The 23,814-nt window shown below is 43.3% G+C and overlaps 1 protein-coding gene across 1 annotated transcript in view; it reads right to left on the minus strand.

Moving 5' to 3' along the window:
• Positions 1-23,595, minus strand: part of MAP7D3 (MAP7 domain containing 3) — a 53,655-nt gene extending 30,060 nt beyond the window's left edge. Inside the window, exons 1-3 of the mRNA XM_018555058.1 lie at positions 23,491-23,595; positions 2,961-3,059; positions 2,794-2,874 (exon numbers count right to left, since the gene is read on the minus strand). Coding sequence (XP_018410560.1) covers positions 2,794-2,874; positions 2,961-3,059; positions 23,491-23,587 — 277 coding nt within the window. The 5' untranslated portion in view covers positions 23,588-23,595. The remainder of the gene's footprint in view (positions 1-2,793; positions 2,875-2,960; positions 3,060-23,490) is intronic.
• Between the last annotated feature and the right edge of the window lie 219 nt (positions 23,596-23,814).

Below are 23,814 nucleotides of genomic sequence, written 5' to 3' on the forward strand. Positions count from 1 at the left end.
TGTCCTCATTGGTGTCCATAGAGTTTGCGCGCACACACAATTTAGTGCATGCGACATTGCTTTTGCAGCATGTCGCAGGTGCTACTACACATGCATGGTGTGCAACTGCAATGCGCATTGGTGTGAACAATCCGTTACAGCAGAAAGTTCAAACTTGAATGCTTTTTGAACCTATTAAATAGGCCAGCAGAGGTTAAAGTATGTTTAAATACTTTAAAATTAAATGTGTTCTGCAAGCATAATCCAACCACCTTCACAACTCTATGATGGTTGCTCTTGGAAGCAAACAAGTTTATGTTTAAACCATAGGAAGGCAACTAGATATTCTTGAAGTCGTTCCTCTTGGACGGAAAGAATTCCGTTTTACCTGTAAAATCCATTACTTTGAGTAGATCACAGGACATATGACAAAGTTTATTCTGAAGCCAATGGGTAAATGGGCAAACACTGGCAAATCAAGGCTTTTAAAGGACATCCCTGCGTAATCCCCTCCCACTCCCAGCCTGCCTCAGTTTTGTAGCAAGCAGTACAAGACTGCAACAATGGCTAAAAGGTGCTTGAGAAAAAAACCTTTTCAGGGTAATCTCAGTTACCATACCACACTGGCTGCAAAAGTGAGTATACACGGAAGGTTTTAGCAGGATTGGGCATTTTTAGAGAACCCACTCTAGTGACCTTTGGCTAGGCCAACGCAGATGGCTCTAACTATAAACAATTCTGTACACAAGGACAGAATGGTGTCCTTGAGCTTAGGAGTGATGTCAAGAGACAGGTCCTCTTCCGTGGTCACAGAACTGGAAGTAGCCCTTAATTATCTCCTTCAGGGAGTGCAAAATAAGAGTAAGGTCAGAGGTAAACTGGGGGAAAGGTGAGGGGGTCCATTTACTTCCCCAGCAGTCTGGCCATTCTGTGACCAGGTCATCAGAGATCGACATATTACCAGCACATGAAAACGGGAAAATTGACCAGGAGCAATTCTTACATCCACATAGGCTGCCATATGACCAGTAGGTAATATCGTACTCATACTGCTGTAAGGCAGAAGGAGGTCATAGGCAGAAGGAGGTCATAGGCAGCTGTGCTCAGACACCTGAGGCATAAGCAATATTATGCCCAACGAGCAGGAGAGTGTGGAAGGGCCCTGTGTGGTGTAGTTTTGGCTTGGCATGGCCCTAGACCAGTGATGGCGAACCTTGGCACTCCAGCTGTTTTGGAACTACAAGTCCCATGAGGCATTGCAAGGCTCTGGCAGCCACATACATAACTCCCAGAGGCAGATGCATCTTGGGATTTGTAGTTTTGGCACAGCTGGAGTGCCAAGGTTCACCACCACTGCCCTAGACAGTATGCAGAGTGTGGTGCCCATGCCATAAGACGTGCGACAGAAGAAATTAAGTTGCGTTTCCATGAAGAAGCGCTTCCCGCACACAAGGCATCGCAGTTGACCAAGTTCCCACCAACCCTGAAGAGAGGAGGAGCAGGCTTAGTGTAGAATAAGGCCTGAGCAGGCTTAGTGTAGAATAAGGCCTGAACCAAGGGTAATTTACCAGTGGGGTGAACTAGAGAGCCCCTGCAGCAGACCTACAGTACAGAACTGAATAGGCATTAATGCAGGTAGAGCCCATACAGGCAGTCTTTGCCCTCCTGGCAGGCATAACCCCTAAGGGCTTTGTAGAGAAAGGGCTCCACTAAGATGGATTATGGCCCTAGAACAGTACAACACTCTGTGGAAACTGCATGCTCTGTACTAAGGCTCCGTTCACACTATGGCATTTTGTTGCGTGTATTTGTGCGCGCTGAAACGCACAGCAAAAAAAAAACAAAAAACACCATGTATTCCTGAAGCCCTCAATCACACCTAAAAGTAGAGGCGCGAGTAAAAAAAAACGCCTGTCAACAGAAAAACTGCATGAGCTTTTTTTCTGGGGCAGAAATTTGTTCACATAGACTCAATAGAAACCGCTAGGAAATGTGCTACATCAATATTTTGCATTTCCCATTTACAGCAATATGTCACAGATCTGCTTACAAAAACGCACAACTTAGTATACAAGTAGAAACGCACGGAAAACGCGTGCAAGAAAAAACCGTGTGTAATCTGCACTAAAACGCTGTCGCCTTGGTGTGAACAGGGCCGAAGTGCCAAGGTGACTCGCAGGATCCAGTCAGTGCACTAAGCACATGAAATATGGGCCCCTACAGCCCTCCAAGGCTCATCTGAGGAGAAAACTATTCTGGACAGTTGCTAAGAGGTACCGCAGTAGCTGTGAGCAGCTTAGTGCAAACTTATTAGATGAAAAAAATGTACTTCTTTCAGAGCAGACAGGAGGTGTCCATCACCAAAGGACACTAGCAACCGAGGCAGGCTAGGAGCAGAAAGGGTTTTACCGGGCTCTCCAGGAAAGATCAGCCTGCTTCTGAAACAAGCAGAGGAACTTTAGTTCAAACCCCTGATGGCTCAATAAAATGTAGCCGTTAGCCCCTTTGTGCCAATAATATACGAAAATAAAATTGCATTCTAAAAACCAAAACTATATAGACACACAGCTTATGTACAGATATATAGACTATTAGGATGCACATATACAAGATCCTTATTACAATAAACCGCATACAATGGCGTATTTCAACGTGCTGCGCATGAGCATTACTGTGAAAGCTACATCCCATTCTTAGTAATGGTGTATACAGTATATGCAGTAGACACATAAAAAAGGAAATTGTATATATTTTTTGTTTTTGTCATGCTGTCTCAAACAAACACACACCACTGCTGTACAAACTAAAACATACCATTTAACCTCTCTCTCTCTTCCCTGCGTTCCCGGGCTAATCTTTGTCTCTCATCGGTTCTTAAAGCTGAGCCATCAATTACTGTAAAAAACAGAAACAATTGGGATCACTTAATGCAGAGAGTTATTTGATTCCTTGTAAAATGTTTTATGAGAAATGAAGATTACCTGGCTTAGTTGTCTTTCCACTTACTGTGGAATGGACGGGAATGGGACTGGAGCCAACCTGGCTTCTTCGTTCATCAGCAAGTGCCTGAGCTGCAGCCACTGTTATAGAGAAAATGCAGAATGAGGCATTATTAGGGGATTGATAAATGACCAGTCACAATTCACCAACATGCTTTATTACAGAGCACTTCTACATAACCGTGCAGCTAGTAATAAAGACAAAATGAGTTCTCAGCACAATAATCACTCTTGGGGTGGTTACATACATCTTAAACATAGACTGCGGGACTGGCAGAAGCAGCTCTACAAGCAACTTGGAACACTCAGCTGGTATCTGAATTTGTACTGCAACATACACAGAATGGCACCATTCAGAGCCATCACAGTACAAAAGAAGCTTTAAAAGTGATTATCTGGACAAAGCAGTTTTTTTTTTAGTTTTAGACAGAGTAGGTAAGAATCAGAACCTCTGCCTGAACATGTTTCAATGAGAAGTCCATATACCCATCACACTCCTGACCGCTTAATCCAAGAATGAGCAGGTGGGTGCAAAGGGGGTCGACGGATGGCACAGTCACATGATATATGATAGGAACACCAGCACTCCAATTACAGATACGATGAGTCTTTATTGACGTGCATGCGACATATCACACATGCAATGTTGCGGGGTCACACAGGACCCCCTTGCCTGAGGAAGGGGATCCTGTGTGACCCCGAAATGTTGCACGTGTGTGATATGTCGCATCCATGTCAAGCTGTATTGGGGTGAGAGGTTCCAAATGTTACGGGAACTAATCAACATCTGGAGAAGATGGGGCCAGGACACAGTCAGGCTAGGTTCACGCCATTTTTTAATGGCACCCCAGTCGCGCCGCGTGAAACGCACTGTTTCCCGCCCATGCTAAAATAGCCGCGCGTATCACAAAAAAAAAAAAAAGGTACTTGTACCTTTTTCTGCGATTGCCACGCGGATGTCACCCCATTGAAATCAATGGGGCCACACAGCAATCGCTGCCTACATTGTGCAGGACCGCGCGGTCCCAGGTGTTGTGCGCTGTAGTGCAGGTGTGAACCTAGCCTAAAATGAATAAATTAGAATGGGGGAAAGTGTCATTTAAGATCATTGCAGAACACACAATACAGTTTACAGGTAGAAAATGAGAACAACTTTCAACAGCAATTTTTCCCATAACATTACAGATAAAAGAAGAATCTGTTCTTCTGGAATGACATCAGAATAAGTAAAAAGCTTCTTATAATTCTGGGGTAAGCTTCACAAATGGAACAGACAAAAAGATCATTTAGTCTATGCAAGCTAAAGACAAGCGCCCTTCTACACATCCGAATACCCACAAAGAACCCGTTCTATATAGAACTCCCATCTGTGATGCCAAGAAAAAGGTCACTATATCAATCTCTAACAAACCTAAAATACAAATTACTACAAATATAAAGAGCTATTAAAAGCATTCAGAAACCTTTTTTAAACAATAAGCATGAACATAGCATTTTGGCATTTAACTCAGACTTCGTGGCTTTAGGTTTACTGAATGACATTAAACAGGGTCACACTGAGCCTACTGTGACCAATAGCAGATAACAATGTCTTATTCACAGCATGCCTCAATGCAAGATCAATAATGCGTCAGCACCCAATATGTATGAAGGCATAAGCATTCACAAAGACAGGAAAAGCAAAACTTCAGAGCTCACAGCTGGAGAAGATGAAGTTTTTCAGTGAACCCGAGCCTAGACTACGCACGCTAAAGTATTCACATCCTAAACAAGCAGTAAGTGAGCGACTCCTTGTTTACCTCTGTAGCTATAAGCATTATGCAGAAATGATTTTCACCATAGGAGGCAAAGAAATCTTAGTTTTATTTTCTATGGAAAGCGGATGGTAACAGGCTGCCAGCCCATTAATGTAACCAAGCAGGAGATGCTTCTGAGCTATTCTAGGCCTGGTCACACTATAACGTTATGCTAAAGGCTAAAGGTGTCCATGCATTTAGCATGTGCTATCACACACTCCAATACACTGCACGCTAGGTGTGTTGGTGCATGGACATTACCATTCATTCTTAATGGCACTCCTATGCATCTCCCAGCTGGCATGCGTTGCAGTGCACACTACCACAATAGAATGCATGCACTTTTTTTTCAACACACAGCAACTCAAACTACTGCAGTACTGCCCACCAGAAGCTGCATTGGTGTGCCAAGCAAGATGAATGACATCGCAAAAGCACCCCTAGAGTGCAGTGCACTACAACACTATAGGGTGAGCTGGCCCTTAGAAACAAAATGAAAGCTAACTTTAGTGTGTTTGTTGTAATGTTTGAGAAATCAATGCACTTTAAAACTTTACAGTGCTTGAGGGTCCTGAGCGGATTGGTACAATACACGCTATATGTACCTAGACTCAGGATACTCGGTTGATTTAAAAAACATGCATGAAGCAGCCATTTTGATACCTGTGTAGAGGACCTAATCGTGATCACAAGGTACATGATCATGCACCCAGGTTTCTATCTCAGGAAAACATTCCCCATATATGCAGATGGATATCTGCTGGGAAGCCAATGATACTGACATTAGGGTATTGCTGCCCCCCTAGTGGAACCTCCACACCACTATATGCAAAAGGCATCAAACACTGGCGCCATCCAAACCAACCAACCAAAAAGCTTTGGGTACAGTTAAGATTTCAGCTGAACCCTTGTGAGCCAGTTATTAGGTAAAGGTTTTTTTTAGCCCAAATTAACAGATACCCTATTTTACTATATTAATGAATTTATTGATAATGTATTTTTAGTACTCTACATAATACACAGAGTGCAGCCCCTAACCCTAAAGGAGACAGTGACCCACCAGGAATTACCAAGAAGCCAGGGACAGGTGTCTTTAAACATTTTAGGGATAAGAACATCGGTCAGGTTTTTATTGCTGTCTGTGTCCCCTTTAGGAAGAGTCAATCTCTCTATCTTTCCTGGTGACTTATCACTGAAAGTGAAAAGAAAAACCTCAAATTTTGAGTTATCGCCAGAACAGTTCTAGATGGGAAATGTTCCAATGAGGACACTTAGTTCTGGTGACCCTGCTAACCACCAGGGATTTGGAGAGATTCTTTCACTTCCAGTTGTGGCTTTCAGACAGAAGCAAAAGGAAATGGGACAAAGATGGGGGGGGGAAAAAACTGACATGAGTTACAACCCTCCCTTACTCAATCCAAAACTAAAAAAAATAAAATAAATGTTTTATATATGATTTCTATTTATTTTTAGAGGTGTATATGTTACCAGGCTCCTTTACATTTAAAGCAGAACTAAAGACTGAAACTAGAACAGCTGAGTAGAAAGTGTCTGCAACACCCTACTGTCAATCCCTACACTGGCTTCCACTCACCCAGAGGATAAAATTCAAAATATTAACAATCACTTATAAAGCCATCAACAACATTGTCCCCGGCTATATCTCAAACCTGGTCTCAAAGTATCACCCTAACCGTCCACTCCGCCCTTCCCAAGACCTCCTGCTTTCCTGCGCCCTTGTCATTTCCTCCCATACTCGCCTCCAGGACTTCACTAGAGTCTCTCCCATCCTCTGGAACTCTTTACCCCAACCTGTCTGTCTGTCTCCCACCTTGACTGCCTTTAGGAATACCTTGAAGACTCACCTCTTCAGGGAAGCCTATCCCACCTCAACCTAACTGCTCAACCGTCACATTCTCAAGCAATTCATCCCCACACAGCTACCGCCTCAAGTATCACTTGCCCCTCCCTTTTAGACTGTAAGCCCTCAGGGGCAGGGCCCTCCTTACCATCTTGTCTTGAATTGTATTGCGATTGTAATGTCTTCCTTATATTTCAAAGCGCTGCGCAAACTGTAGGTGCTTTATAAATCCTGTATAATAATAATAAATACACGTGAACTTGTGATTCACATATATGCGCCACACTACACAGCCATGCAGTTTTAACACTGAGGGCCCGTTCACACATTCAGATCATCTCAAGACCAGACCAAATTATTTCCGGACCCAAAATGCATCCCTATGTTATTTCTGGCCTCTGTTCACACCAGTGCAGTCAGTCCCAGACCAGAAAAATACTGCATGTCTCATTTTGTCTGGTCTGGAATGCACTGGAACTGCGGCAGGTTCACACCATTTTCCAGACCAGATCTGCTCCGGAAAATGGTGTGAACCTGCCCTGAAGCTTCCACTGTCCCCTCTCTACTTCTAGTCAGTTTACCGAAAAATGAGTTAGGATCATTACCTCTGTTAAATGAACAGAAGGTGTGACCTAGGAAGCTGTAAAGATGAACCAGGAAACAGAATGATCCCACCGACTATGCAGTGTGACAGTCAGTAAGTGTACGAGAACATTTACAATACATGCACCTGAAATGTGTATTTAGCTTTTCACTCTGACACTTATTTTTGCAGGGCTTTGGTAAGATCGCTAAACCACACATTAGTCTCAGACTCAAAATCCAAATTTCTCTAAAAGACACACACACACACACACACACACACACTTTTGGCGTAAGCCAATGAACCTACCAGTATATATGGATAATAGGGGCAAACAAAGACGGGAAGAAAATACAAGCTGCATGAACATAGTGTCCCTGTGAAAATTAAATTTGGGTGCGAAACAACAGTGTTAATTATGGTGCCACCAAACAAAGAATGAACATAAAAAAATAAAAGTGATCACATTTGTTTGCAAGAAACCCCATTCTTCAATAATTGGTGTACTTCTAAAATAAAAATAAAAGGTGCTCACTGAGAGTTGAAGTTTTCTGGTCTCTGAAGACTTCATACTCAACAGGCTAGTCTATTTATTGCGCAGTCAAATAGGAAGGAAGGAAAGAACATTTCGCCATGGCAACAAGCATTGTCAGGATAATAAGCTTCCCCAAGGTAAAATGAAAGAACATCAAACTCCAAACAGAAAAATATGTTGCCAATGATTCGATATACGCACAGCCTGGATAGATTATATATTAAAAAGTACAGTAGGCCTCACAGCAGGTCTCTTATGTAATTGGAAATATACATCTCCTAGAAATGGTTCACACCTTATACTACTAACAAAAAGTTTATATTTATGTTCCTCCAGGTGAGACTATCACAGGGCTGGATGACTTGATAATGGGGGTGCCAGGTTCTCTGCACCCCGGAGCAATTAGGAGGTAGAATTAGAATTGCTCCAAAATTGCATAGTGGTGCAGTTATTGTATACGAGATAAAGCAACAGATCAAGTAAGGCAACCCATAAGCTGGTATTCACTCTTCTGTTATACAAATGCGCACACACACGCTTTTCCTGCAATGAATAGGCATTATAGCGGACCTTGCAGTAAAATGCTCAGGGAAAAATTATGCCTAGTAGAAAAATGTACCTTTAAAAGTAAAAGGTCAGATAGGGCTGGAGCCAACGAATCGATTGATAATGATCGATTAGTTGGTTAGATCACCTAGCTCTCTCCTCCATGCTGGGAGGAGGGCACAGCAAGCAGTGGGTAGGTAAAAAATTTGAAATGGCCAATAGCAGGCTGGCTATTGCACCCGCCCACTACCTGCTGTATTTACATTCATCTGCAGAATCTTGCCACTGGCAGCTGTCATTCCTCGGCTGAAGCTAATCAAGCGCCGTCTGCTTATAATACAATTATTTAGGGCTGCAACAACTAATCGACATAATCGATTATAATCGATTATTGAAAAAGTTGTCAACTTTTTCAATAATCGATTAATCGGCTTCCGATCAGTTGGCCCTGTTCACAGCTCCACACGCTGTGCGCTGCACCTCCTCCCCACCTCACGCTCGCCGCTGCCAGACCCGCTCGCATACAACCTCAATACAAACTAGTAGTCCATCACTGGAGCCATTTTTTAAACTTTATTTTATTGTTTATCCGATTAACCGATTAATCGAACTTAATAATCGGCTAACTAATCGATTTTGAAAATAATCGTTAGCTGCAGCTCTACAATTATTATAAAAAATAATAAAAAGGTGGGAAAAAAGTAATTTTTGGTTTCAGCCTGAAAATCTGCTGCGGGAGGTACATTGCAGTGCCATTCATTTCAATGGCACCCCAAACGTGCCTCCTACCCAGTGTGATGGCCCGCACTGGAACGCATGATACCGCAATACTGTGCGCTCCAGTGCAGTGCAATTGCAAAAAACTGTGCATGCAAGTTTTATTCTGAAGTAAACTTTGTAACACTGCAGTTGTGTATTTCATTTTAGATTAAGAATAGTATTTATTGAATTTTTTTAATCCAATTAAGCGATCAAAAAAAACAAAACAAAACGGCCAACTAATCGTTTATGAAAATGATTAGTTTCAGCCCTAAAGTCAGACTATATACTTTCCTCAGCCCCGATTTTCTGCATTGCTAAGCATAATGTCCCTAGCCTTCTGAGAAAAACACTCCAGTACATAGCAAGAGCCTCTTCTGATGAGATTTGGTATGCCCAGCATTTCCCAGGGAGCAGCAAGGTGTCGCCATCACTAAGGGCCCGTGGAGGAAGATGGGGGTAAAGTTGAATATATTTTTTCCTGCAAGGTCCGATTTTACTCAAAGCACCTCATTTTTAAAAAAGCACTTAGCGCTATGGTGTATTTTTTTTTATGCAAGCAGAGTAAGTACCTGAATTTGACTTGGTATCAGCCTTTTCCAGTTTAGTGTACAGTCTGCCGAGAGGCACCCTGAGAGGGGGAGGGGAAAGCAACACAAGGAGCATGCTGATAGAAGAACAGAGTGACAGAGATATGAGCTAATCAGAACTGGTACATAGAGAAGCAGTCAGCCGAAGAGTAAGTTTATGGTGGCTGAAGTGATCTATAACTTACATACTTAGAAATCTCTGTAAAGGTGCCCATACACTTTACAACCCTCGCAAGACTTTTGTCTTGCGAGGGTTGTAAAGTAAAGTAATTAAAAAAACGTACCATCTGCCCATCTTGGACAGGCAGATCGTACTTGCAATCATTGCAAGCCGGCCCCCCTGAGGGGCGGGCTTCCAATGACTGCAATGCTGAACGGGCAGTGTGCACGTGCGCACACCGGCCCGTTTGGCAGTCATCTCTTGATCATGTTAAAAACCAGCCGAAAATTCTCGGCTGGTTTTCCAACATGCTCGAAATACAAAAGTCGTGCGACCATACATTAGAAACGGTCGCACGCCTTCCATACACTGCACGATTCTCGTACGATAGCGGGATTTCCCGCGATTGTAGTACGAGAATCGTGCAGTGTATGGGCACCTTAAGGGATAGAGAGCCAGCCTGATGCAAGCGGTCCTGCTCTGCCATAGGTGACAGTAAAAGGGTTATAGAGACCCTGTGATAAACTTCATAAACACTAGTAAAAAAAATTTTTAAATCCTTACTTGCAGTGCTTTCTTTCCATGAATTATTTTGTATTCACTTTCAATGTGCCTTGGATATTGCTAGAAAATGTGACTAATCCAGGAAGAGTCAGTTCCTTAGCACAGCCCCCTCCCCCTTGTATGTTCTAGTCCTCTCCTTTTTTGGAAGTGTTTAATTACGCTCTGTGCTGGCCAAGCTCCTCCATCCCTAACCCACCCTACATAATCTATTATGTAGCAGCCAGGGGAGGAGTAAAAGGGAATAATATAGTGTGTAGATTGAGTGACAGCTTAGTCTGCTGGGGTTGCTGACATGTAGGGCTAAAACTAATGATTATTTTCATACTCAAACCAATTAGTTGCACAGTTATTTTTTTTTTAAATAATTGCATTAAAAAAATTAAATACCATTGTTATTTAAAGTAAAATACAGAAATGGAGTGTTACAAAACAGACAAAAAGTTTACTTCAGAATAAAACTGCATGCACAATTTTTTGCAATCGCACCGCACTGGAACGCACAGCATTGCGGTACCACGCATTACTGTGGGGGGGCGATCACACTGCGGGTGGGAGGAACGATACACATTTTAATTAGTTTCATGGATATAAAATAATCTGAATTGAATTTCCTCCAGGTCCTCTTCTGCTGGTTGACAGCAGACAGTAGGTGGCTGTAATAGCCAGCCTGCTACTGGCTACTGCAATTTGAAATAGCCAATAGCAGGCTGGCTATTGCTCCCAGCCACTGCCCGCTGTGTTTACATTCAGCTGGTTCAGAATGCAGGTGTCATTCCTCAGCTACAGCTATTGGCTACTGAAATTTAATATAGCCAATAGCAAGCTGGTTATTTCTCCCGGCTGCTGGATGTCACTTGTTGGCTGGCTTTCTACTGCCGGCAGTTGATCTGAAGAGAGGGCAGCAGACTTGTGTGCACAGGGGTATACAAAGTCACAGCAGCCGACATCGGTCTCTCCTCAATGCTGGAAACTTGCTATACCAGTCTGTGTCCCATCTTATCCCTGTTCCTTTTGCTGATACAGGCGTGGTAGAGCAACGGGTATCGGAGGGAACATAGAACATCATTTGCATACCAGCTAGCAACCTCTTAGTAACCACTGTTTGCAGTAGAGCCATTGGCTGTGAGCTGAAGCATTTACTTGTATGAGCTCCTGACAAACACAGAACAGAATAGAAGCCTTACACCGTTTGCATGTGCACAATTCTTTTAGAATACAAAATGTAGGTGGGGAGTGGAGACGAGGCTGGGTTTGGTGTAAATGAGTTCACCCAAGTCCACCTAAAACTGTGACCGCTACCACCCCCTGCCGGTCCAATAAGTGGCAGAAGTTTTTTTTACATATAGCTGTAGGGTGCGGAATGTGCCTCTCCCCAATCGATTGACTCCACCCAATTAGCTGCCGTCACTGTTCGAATATTCCGACAGCAGCACACCTGACACTGTCAGAATACAACAGCCAAGCGTGAGATTTGTCCATCCGCGCTGTTTAGTGTGGCTGGAGGAATCGGTTATATTTTTCTCATTCAGCCCACGGGTGCACGGCCAGCTTTAGCTTCACTTGATTCAGTAAGCTAAGTGAAAATTAATTTTGAACATTGAACACACTACACTTCTTTATTATATCAACCCCACGGCCTTCAGGAATAAAGCTCATTCCTCTGCCAAAGGTGGATCTATAAATACGCTTACAAATAGTGTTGCTTGGGGAAATCAAATGTTAACTGCTTTTAAAGGTAAAATAACCCATGTAATTTAGACTTAAGGTCATGCATCCATTAGATTCTCTCCAGCATCAGTAAAGGTGCCAGCTTGTGGAAGCAATTGCGGCTACCTTCTTCCAGCCACTTCTTATCAAATACACTCACTTTAGGGTCAGCTGCATGCAATTGCTCAGGATCAGCTTCCGGATGACAACGGACCACAAGCATAATTATGAGACTGATATCATCCCATAACAGGTAGTGTCTGAATAAAGACATTTGTGGGAGAATTGTTTAACCCCTTCAGGCCCCTGAGGCCTTTTTTTCATTTTTTGTACCCATGTTATATTCCACATTTTAGGCCTGAAAATTACTTAAAACCCCCCAACATTGTATATTTTCTGAATGCCAAGACCCTATAGAATAAAATGGTGGTAGTTGCAAATTTTTATGTTGCGCAATATTAGCGCAACTCAGGGGAGGGGATCGATGAACGGAAGGGGAGGAGGGGCTTTTGTCAGCCTCCTCCACCACCACCACCTCAGCTCTGCTCCCTCCCTGCTGCAGTCTGTGTTCCCTTCCATCCCCACAGCTCCCCCCAGGTTGTATCAGCGGGGATCGGAGGAGAGAGACTGCTGCAGCTGGCGCCCTGCCCCACAGCCTTCTGATCAACTGCCCCTGCTGCACCCCTGCCTTCCGATTCCCTCCACTCTTCCGATCAACTGCCGGTGCTAGAAAGGCAGCAACAAGTGTCCCATTCAGCGGCTGGGAGCAATAGCCAGCCTGCTATTGGCTATTTAAAATTGCAATAGCCGATAGCAGGCTGGCTATTGCTCCCACCCATTTCCTGTTGTGTTTACATTCAGCTGCCTCAGCAGGCAGCTATCATTACCACAGAAGGACCCCACCTCCTGTACACAGGAGAAGAGAGGACTCGGTACTGGAGTGTCACAAGACCACGGATGTAAGCGAGGAAAAAGGGCATTTATAAAGGTTTTATTTTTTTAATGGCAGCAATTATAGGGCTATATGGGGTATGTGCGTGGTGGGTGTTTTGAAACCCAACTCCAGCTAGAATGCGTTTAGTTCTAAATATAGCAGGAAATAGAACATCTGATTTGTTTTATTCACCAATGGGGACACATACTGAAAAAATAAAAAGGAAGATGACGTCCTAATCCTTCCACACTATCAAAAATATTAATCTTGTTTTAGCCAGACTTTAGGCATGGGCAAAGCAGAATTCTAGAAAGCAGAACCTGGCAAACAAACATGAAAACCATTACAAATGTAGGTGGGAAGATACACTATCCAACACACCCGATTAGTGCAAGAAAGGGAAGAATGGACCCACCTCCTCCTCCGATCTGTTCCCCTCTACCCCCCAAGATCCTGAAATTAACCTCTCTAAGGATGTATCATGGCCCGAACCCATGTACGTGATGTTGGGCCCCCGAATACTGAGATCCCCATATCTGTACCCCTTCGCTAACATATGGGTCCAGTTTTGATATGCTCTCCCTTTTTTATTGACTTTTTGTTACGCGTTTTCTTAATTTTCTTTGCCCTTGTTGGTTTTTGCTGTGACTTTGCAAACGTCTATGTGTTGTATATCTGAAAATCCTTTAAATAAAGAATTTATATATTTTTTTTTTTTTAAAAAGAAAGAAGAATGGACCCACCACCTGATGTAGATGGAAGTATTAATTATTTTCTATTACAGGGTGCAGCTGCATGAATTTGGCTAAGAGAAATAACAGTGTCACTTTAAGAGCACAAAGATTTTATGATAGCTTTGCATTTCCATTCAGACAATAATCAATAAATCTGGCATTGCTTCTAATCAAAGAGCAGTTGCTGGCTATTTCTTTTTTCTTTCAAGGAAACCTGACATACAGTAAAAGGAACAGGAGCGCCTTCCAAAAATGCCAGATGTTTGGCTTTTAGGCAAACCCTCTATTTCTAATACTACATATCACAGGCCCAGAGAATATGCGCAGATTATGGAGTCCTCACTTTACTTGCTGCATACTTGTTCATAGTTCAGTTTATTGACATTGCACTAAAGCTAGAGGGCAGTACGACAGCCAGCATTGCAAAAGTGGTTAGCAAGGGCAGTCACTATACTTCTCTCGCAACTTCCTTTGGGCCAAACAAAAACATTTAGCTTAGTTCTAACTACAGTGTGCTCTAGTGAGCTGAAAGATCAAGAAGGAATCGCATAACAAATCACCTTGTTGCCTTTGACAGGATACAAAGAAATGAAGCTCTTCAGGGCAGAAACCTCATTCTCTGCGAGTCTTAGATCCTTGTCATTTAAAATCGTGACTACGGTACTTTTTATAAAACCTTATGGAAGGCACATGAGAAAATATAATACAAATACTGCACAATTGACAGCTTCTCTAATTAAAAAGAGTATAACTTCAATAGAACTGTCAAAATATTAAACAAAGGACCATGTGTATATAGATTTTAAAAAAAGAGCTTTAGGGTACAACTCCAAAATCTAATTTAATGCTGGAACCCAGGATGTTTGCTTGAAGCTGCAATACAAATATGTAACTTAGTATCATCTACAAAGATCTCACTAAAATTGAAGGGACCATCAAATTCAAAAACCTGGAGTGGACCAGCTCAGATCGAAAGCCTTTTAATTAGGGATGCACCGATATACTGGCCGCCGAAACATATCGGCCGAAAATGGCACTTTTGCCTAAATGCCGAAAGGCGGCTGAGCGCTGCGGGAGGAGATCGCTGTGAGCGGTCGGCGGTGTCTCTCCTCCCCGCACCGCTCAGCCTCCTGTCACAGATCAGAGGAGAGCAGTGTGGGCGGAGACGGCCAGCACTGTCACAGCAGGCTGAGCTCTCCTCCCCGCACCGCTCGCTCTGCCTCCTGTGACAGTGTGTCAGGAAGGAGAGCGGGTACAAGCAGTCAGTGATCGCTGACTGTTTGTACATAATTGTAGATCACTTCCACAATTATTAATGAATGGAAAGTGATCTACATCACCTCCTGTTCATTCATGATTGTGGATATAGTAAACATACTATCTCCCCAAGTTATGAATGAACACTCTGTATAGAGGATTCCTGTTCATTTATAACAGGGGCTGCCGAAAAAGAGATTGAGGACTGTGTCCTCAATCTCTTTTTCTATTTTAAAAGGGAAAGATCAAAGGTTTGTTTAGACCCCCAATATTTCCCCGAAGCCACTAGAAGTAAAGCAAAAAAAGAATAAATACAAATATTTAAAAAAATTAAAAAGTTTATAAAAAATAAAACATTTTTTTAAAAAAAGTTAAAAATAAAAAACATTTTTGGTTTCGGTCTGCCATTTTTATTATTTCGGTTTTGAAATTTTCATTTCGGTGCACATCTACTTTTAATAAAATAATGACTGACTAGTCAAAAGTTCTAGCTCCGGTTTTCACACATACAACTGCAATTCCAGTACAAACAGCAGCAGCTTCTTTTACACATGTTGTTTGTACGGTAAAGACATTGTGAGAATACCAACATTTCAGGAGAAAGAGCAACAGGGGAGATGCATGAGCTCACATGGAAAATGACAACAGGGTATTGTCCATTGCAATCAGGCAGTTACAAAAATCTTCATTATTTAAATGCTGAAATCCAATTTAGTAAAATGGGAGGTGGGCACATCATATGTCAGAACAAGATGATAACCAGAAGAACATTGTTCTTCAAATATGTAAAATTCAGACACAAACATACATGTCTACTGGACGCAGAAGCACACTCCAGCTTTGCCTTATCTTGGTGTGCGGCATTCCATTACCACAGAATCAGAGCCAGCAGATATTGCACATAGCTTTCATTCTGCAAAACACTCAAACCCTTTCAATTGTGGGCAGAGCCTGACAGGTATGTAGAAATCTAAACTAGGTGCCCACTTTATCGCTCAGATATACAGGGATTAACTTGCCAGGACAAGGGTAATCATAACCTTACACTGTACTGCAGGGGAGGACAAATTAATATAGAATTCAGGAGCCAGTCTGTCCAATCAAGGAGCCAACAGAATCTTTTGTTTAGCAGTTCCACTGACATCAACTGGAGAAAACCTCAAAAGTTAGGTGCCAGCTGTAGTTTTTAAGGAGCATTGGCTACATGGCTCCTGGGATATGTCCAGCCCTGCTGTACTGGCTCATGTCATGAATGCACTTTGGTGAGCAAGTTAGAATAATAATAAAAAAATAAAAATAAATTATGCCAGATTCAAACATTTATATTTCAATAAAACCAGTGCAAACAGCAGTCACAAAGTGCAAGAGTGAAATTACCATTATAGGGTACTGCCATGTTTGCCTCTGTAGGTTAGGCGCACGTGGAAGGACAGAAGTCCTGGAAGGAGACGGTTCTTCCATTTTAATCCATTATAGGCTGCAGTGTTTCTAACAGTATAAGCACCAGATTGAAGGTCTATGTTGGGACATAGGATTATTCCGGGGACAATAGAGAGGGGGACCAACTGATAAAAGTATAGTTATCTTTTAACTAGTTTTATTAGGTCAAAATGCATTTTTTTTTAGTTTTCAATCGTTTTTCAATAAAATGAAATGCATAAGGAGAACATTTCTGTCATGTTCAATTTAATACAGTTACCCAACTGAAGAAACTTTTCCTCAATTTCTGTCCCTGTGACCCTAGTACAAGGAATATACAGAGCAGTTCTCACCGAAACAGGAAGGCATACACAGAAATACTAAGATGTCCTTGCCCTATGCCAGACTGTTAACTATCACCCTCACAAAAGGGTGAAGGGTTTGGAGATGGCAGGAGAAGTGAAGTGGACTGCAAAGTGAGCTGAATTGGAGAATTCTTCCAAATCATCTATTTTGTCCTAGATTGGTCACTTCTCCTGCCTTCTCCAAACTCTTCACCCTTTTGTGAATAACCCTGTATGTGTTTTTCCTTTTTAACTTTGTAGCGATTGAAGAGTTCCCCCATCCCCTCCTGTCCTGACAGGAAGTGAGGGGAAATTCTTCACAAAAAAAATAAAATGACAGAGGCTCCCACAGCTCGCTGCTCCATTCTAAAAAAAAGTCTACAGATGGGTTCAGTTAAGTGTTAAGATTAATAATAAACATGATAAAAAGGGGTGAGGATTAGGTAATCATTAGGAATAGGAAAGAAGTCTAAAACATTTAGGGCACTATTTTTGGCACAAAAAGCACCACACCGAGAATGAACCGCGGGGAAAATGGACATACTGGTTATCCGGCCCCTTTAAAAAAAAAGTATGAAAAAAAAAGACAAAACTTTATATTTCTTCTACAGTTAAATATCAATTGAGCATCTATTTCAAAATAAAAGTATTTCAAACAAATCGTAAAGAAAAAAAAAAAAAACAACGTAAAAAAAAAAAAAAAAAAACTCTCCCACGTCACCAGGCAGCCTTAAAAATAACAAGCTCTCTGAAAGTTCAGATGCACACTATAGGAAACTCATAAAATACCCGGAAATGAAATGACTGTCACATTTTAGAGCCGCTCGCAATCATGGTGACGGAGAGGAAACCAGTCACAGTTCTAGCAGAGTTCCAGTTCACAGCAGTAGAAGGAAGCTCTAGAGACATCACTCAGCAATCACTAAAACAAAGTCACAGCCACAGGGACTGAGGTCTGCCAGAAGGAATTTTGACTCTAATTAAATGTTATCATCAGTACATAGCACATTAATATGTGAATTAAAGACCATATGCATAGTGAACACACAGTACAGACATCAAAGTGTTAACTGTAACCAGATTTGTAGAGATCACTGTGCTTTACCTTCTGCATACAGATATATAGAATGTATGGCCAGGCACAGTGACCAAGGCAGTGAAAGGTGAAAACACCTATGCAAATGCATTTTACCAGCAACCTGTTGCTCTCAGACTGTGGATCTTTGCTAGAACTTGTACTACTCCCAGTATAACACTGGCCACACACCCATTAGATCTGACAGGTGTTTGATAATTGCAACAGGACAGCAAAATTAGAAACTTGGCCAATATTTGGGTCATTGAATTGCAAACATATTCTCCCAAAAGCAACAAAAGCACAGCAGTTTGGACCGTAGTGTGGCTCTTCATCAGGTAAACCAGAACCCCATACTCCTGTTCCCATTGCAGTGTTGCTGCCTTGGAGATGTACGAGGTACCCCGATTCACCAGAGTACATCTCTATTAGTGATGGGCTCGGGCGTGTTCGCAGCTCCACGTGCTGAGCCCGCCAGGAAGCCGACAGCGCCAATCACAGGCACCGAGACATTTCCCGATCTCTGCAGCTGCGGACAGGGAACATGTCTCAGTACCTGTGATTGGCACTGTCAGCTTCCTGGCGGGCTCGGCGCGTGGGCCTGCGAACACGGCTGAGCTCATCACTAATCTCTATTACACTGAGCAAATGTGCGGCTAAAGGTTTAAACTTATCCACAATTCTCGTAACACTGCACACATCCAATACCATCAAAGCCTAACCTTCAACATATAGAACATGACATTTACTGCATCCAGTGTTATCAATATATGTAAACCCGAACAATGAACGTCTCTTATTTGTTCCCTTCTAGTCTGCTAAATATATCATTCAAAGCACTTCTCTGTTCCATGAGTGTGAAAAAACACTGGTTAATCATATCACAAATTTAGAGCTGTCCTGTCTCCTTTGTTATCTCAGAGAGAAAATAATTAGCCCTCCCAGTTCTTATGCTGGGACTACAAAATGATGAGCATTTATGTTGTGGAGATGGTAGAGGTAGGTGGGTCTGAGTAGTTCAGTTCCACTCAGCCCACATCTGCACTTGGAGCTCAGCTGAATGCTTTTCTGGCAGAGCTGAAGGTGTTTTATCGGTATGTGTCAGCTCTTTAAAAACTTACAACATGGTGAAATGTGCATGGATTGCAGAGATGTGCTGCATATGTTTTAGTTTTTTTTATTTTGCCGTGACACAAACTTTAACCCCTTCGTGACTGACGACGTACAGTGTACGTCGCCAGCATCGGGGCTGTTTAAACAGACTCCCGGCGACTTTTGCCGCCGGGACTCTGTTTAAACTTAGCTTGTAAGAATCTCCCAGTTGGAGAATGCTTCTTCCCAGCTGTCAGAAGGATAATTGTTTACAAGGCAGAGCACATCTGTGCAACATCATTCACATTGAAATATCTGCCCTGGAAATGACAGCAATTCTGGGAGTCATGCAATGGCAGGTTCCATGTTAGCCGGTTGTCCTGGCAGAATAAGATTGTCCCCTTTGTTGGGTAAAATTTGCAATGAGCTGTGCTCTGGTAGTCCTGGCCAATAAACAGGGTAACCCAAAGAATGGACAAACTACAATCATTCATAAGTCATAGCAACCAACCACATTACCAAACCAAGCTAATGGCAAGATGAAATGGGACTGACTGCTAGACTATAGATTTGTCTATCATATACCAATCAAAAATCGGATTTTTAAATAATGGAATGACAGGGCCCATTTCATCATCAAGCTAAAAAGTTGTCTACAAGGAAAGGGACCCGTGTGTATATACACTGAGTGGCCAGATTATTATGACCACCCCATCAGTACTTCGTTGGGCCACGAGATAACTCCACAAGATGACTTCGTTGGGCCGCCTCGTGACTCCACGAGATGTTGAAAGGTGATGCGAGGAATCTGACACTGCACTGTTGCCCTTCTGTTGTCTTGTACCAGTCTTGCCTCTCTCCGTTTCTGCCCTAACATTGACTAGTCGCTGACGGCCACAATTCGCATGTTCAGACCCAGATTTTCGGCTGACAGTCCAGTCTTTAAACACTTTAAGAACAGCTGCTCTTGAACATTTAACAAATTCTGCTGTTTTGCTGATACTCGCTCCATGGCTTGAGCGCCAACAATCATCCCACGTTCAGAGGCTGTTAAATCGCATTGTTTACCCATATCTTCAGGAAAAAAATCACTTCTACTGTCGTGGTAAACAACCTGCTTCCTTATTTATAATGGTCTGGCCCTCTAGTAACTTCCGCGCAAAATTATAGCTAATTTCCCTACAAATGTCAGGTGGTCATAATAATCTGGCCACTCAGTGTATATCTATATATAGAGAGATATACCTATCTCTCTATATATAGATATACAATTTTTTTAACTGATGCTCTGACCATGTAGGACGACTAGAAAACCCTGACTTTCAAAAAATGAAAGCTGCCTCTTACGTGGATCAGTTTTTGCCACTCTCTTTAGGAATTTTCTAAAAATAAATCTGCGCAGGATTTATAAAAGTACGCCACCTAAATTTATGATTAACCTGGAAAAAACATGGAGGCTGCCATTTCTGAGCTATCTGACAGTTACTAACCCTCTTGCTCAATGCTTGGGTCACTTACCCAGAAGAAGTATGCAGATGAAGACTTCTGACATTTCTCTGACCTGCACACTTGTTCTAGGTTGGCAACCCACAGTACTGAAGCCACTGGGTTAGCAATGGCAGCGCCTGCATTTTCCTCATTCTTTTTACTTTAAAAGAAGTAACCTCTTATGACCACCCTCATGCCCTCGTTTTGCTGGACATTGTCACTTTTAGTAAGTATTCCTTGAAAGCTTCCTGCAACCCGGCAGAATGCTGTACATAGTTTCCTAAAAACAGGAAGCTTTGGCAAGGCCCACATGTCATCTTGAACCTCCATGACAGAAAGATGCGAAATCCAATGAAGGAGTGGGTCAGAGACAGTAAGGATGGAGTGGAAAGAATTTAATGATGCTGCACATACTCAAGGTGTGGGCTCTATCTGACTTGGCTCCAGAATTCAGCTTTAAAAAGTGTTTTTTTCATTATTATACAGGATTTATAAAGCGCCAACAGTTTGCACAGCGCTTTACAATATAAGGAAGACATTACAATCACAATACAAATCAAGACAAGATGGTAAGGAGGGCCCTGCCCGTGAGGGCTTACAATCTAAAAGGGAGGGGCAAGTGATACATGAGGAGGTAGCTGTGTGGGGATGAACTATTTGAGAACGTGACGGTTCAGTGGTTAGGTTGAGGTGGGATATTAAAAATAAAAATGTACAAAAGGCAGGCTTGTACTGCAGAAGAGACATGGAAGTGCCATGGGGGAGTCTTACCTGCCTGTTCATCTTAACAATATACAATTGGGGGGACTTTATCAAAACGGGAGCAGACAAAATCTGGAGCAGCTGTGCCTGGCAACCAATAAGCTTCTCTCTTCAGTTTGTTCAGTTAAGATTTGAAAATGAAAGATATAAGCTGATTGGTTGCCATGCACAGCTGCTCCAGTTTTGATAAATTCCCTTCAATGACTTGCACATGTGCAGCGCAGTGTACGATTCTGGCATCTGCCACGGATGAGCAGGAGTTATGTCACTCTGGCACAGCCAAGCAAGATGGTTGAAGATCCTGATCCCAGCAGAACATGGGGAGAAGATGTCGGTACCCTTGCAGGACTTCATGCACTTTGCATCGCTGAGGGGTAGGCGACTAGTCCCACTTAACTCCAGACCTGCTGATAAAATCTTTACTGTGCGCTCCTGCCGAGCACCACACAGCCTTTGCAGAAAGTCCAGGCCCCATCCTGTGCCAACCACATAACCACACATCACTTATTCCTGTGGCTGCCATGAGTCCAGAAAAGGCTACGTGGCGCCGTGCAGATCTCCGGAGCGAGAATGAAGATGTGCACGACACCGGGGAATGGCGGGTTGGTGGCCGCTTACATGAATGTAGCAGCATTAATAAGTGAATTTAGTAAATGTGGCTACAGACCCAAGATCGCAGATCATTGCACCTTCAATGTGCGAGGAGGTCAGGCTGGCACTCTCAGAAGTGTCCGTTTCCCACCCCAGCAGAAGATTTCTACTAATCATGCAGCATACTGCGGTGCAAGCATACGGTAAGTATAACTTTCCTTATTTGGCAATACAAAGAATGCACTAGACCGGGGTAGGCAACCTTGGCACTCCAAACTACAAATCCCATTATGCCTCTGCGAGCCATGCCTGTGGCTGTCAGAGTCCTGCAATGCGTCATGGGAGTTATAGTTCCAATCTTTCCTAACCATGCTCTAGACGTCCCATTATGCATCAGCCATGGATGCACCTGAAGAGCTACACAATCTGTACAAAGAAAAACAGGCCGCATTGCAGTGCTGTCCCTCACAAGCAACTTTACTCCACAAGACACACTGCAGTCCCCACAACTGATGCATTTCACCCATAAAAGCTTAACCGTAGGGATGACCATATTCACACCATATTCCGGACCAGATCAGGTGGTGTGAATGGGCCCAAAGGCCTATAGGTGAAATGCGTCAGTAGGGTATTGATTGGTGGGGACTGCAGTGTGCGCTCCAGCTTTGGTGGAATGAAGTTACTTCTGAGCGACATCACCGGCAGTGCGACCCTTTTCTGATTTTGCCGTTAAAACTTATTTCTAAAAGTTGGAAGTCATGAGAGAGTTGTTGACTGGGACATGTGCGATGAAAGAGATTACCGCTCTCCCTATTTGCTGCAGCAAGAGAACCTGTTCAGTCATCTGTAGAGCAGAGCCCGCACAGCAGTGCACACGTCACCCATACAGAAAGGCTGCACGCTGCAGTGGGACGCTTGGCAGGTGTATTTACTTTTTGCTCAGCATGTCCTATGTGAGGCTTTTGTAAAGCAGATTCCATCTTTCTGACCACGATTCATGTTCCTCCCCTATGAAGGGTATAACCTGACCACATAAACTACCTGAATGAAGGGGTTCTTCTCCCCCTATTCTATTGTTTACATTTGCCATGGCTATACATAGCTCCACCTGCACAGCTTAGCCATATATTCACAGGGATCAGTGATTGGAGAGACTACATGTCCCATCTGCCACCTCATTAGAGAGACTCGATCAATAAGGCGCACAAGATTGGTGACATCGCTTGTAGTCCATTGATCACTTCCTCTGGCCATAATGTTGGTCTGTACCTGCAACTGGACAAATAGTCTCCATGATGCACTGATTGCGGTTGCAATGCTCTGAATGCCAATATGTTACAATTGCAGATTATTTTAGCATTCATGTGATGACAAGACATTATTTTGAAGGGTGGACTATGCCTTGAAGTGAAGAGGCCCTGTGAGTGTGTCTTGTACACAAGTTTGATGGAAGAAGACAAACAGCCAGAATATACACAGAAATCTCCGCTGAGCTCCATACAATGTCCTGTGAAGTGATGCTGCACCCACACACACTGACAAGGGTCACCCAACACTCACAGCTCCATTCCCCAGAGAGCTAAGTCCTCCATGACAGGCCACGTCTCCCCTCCAGCCCACCAAAGCCGCTCCCCCTTCTTCCCGCCTCGCTGACTCTACCCTCCCGCCCCAGGCAGGCCGTGCACCGGCTCCGTGAAGCCGGCGACCACACTTACCCATCTGTTCCCGCAGCTCCTTCAGCTTGCCGCTACCGTCCGCCATCTTCCCCTCCCCCGGTATTGCCGCTCTCTCTATCCGCCCTGGGCTGCGCATGCGCCGGCCGCAATCACGCGCAGCTCCTGTTGCTGCTGCAGTTGCTAAGGAGGACTGTGATTGGGGTTAACCCCTTCCCTCCCGAGCTGTCATTGCACAGAGGACCCGTGTCCCTGCACACGTGACCTGAGCTGCTTTCCGACACTGAGTCAGGGACACAAAACAAGTATGCAGAACAAGGATTCTTCCTTCACTGGCTGCATACTTGTTCCCGACCAGTAAAACTA

This window comes from Nanorana parkeri, unplaced genomic scaffold, assembly GCF_000935625.1.
Source record: "Nanorana parkeri isolate BGI_ZX_2015 unplaced genomic scaffold, ASM93562v1 scaffold182, whole genome shotgun sequence".
Classification (NCBI taxonomy): domain Eukaryota; kingdom Metazoa; phylum Chordata; class Amphibia; order Anura; family Dicroglossidae; genus Nanorana; species Nanorana parkeri.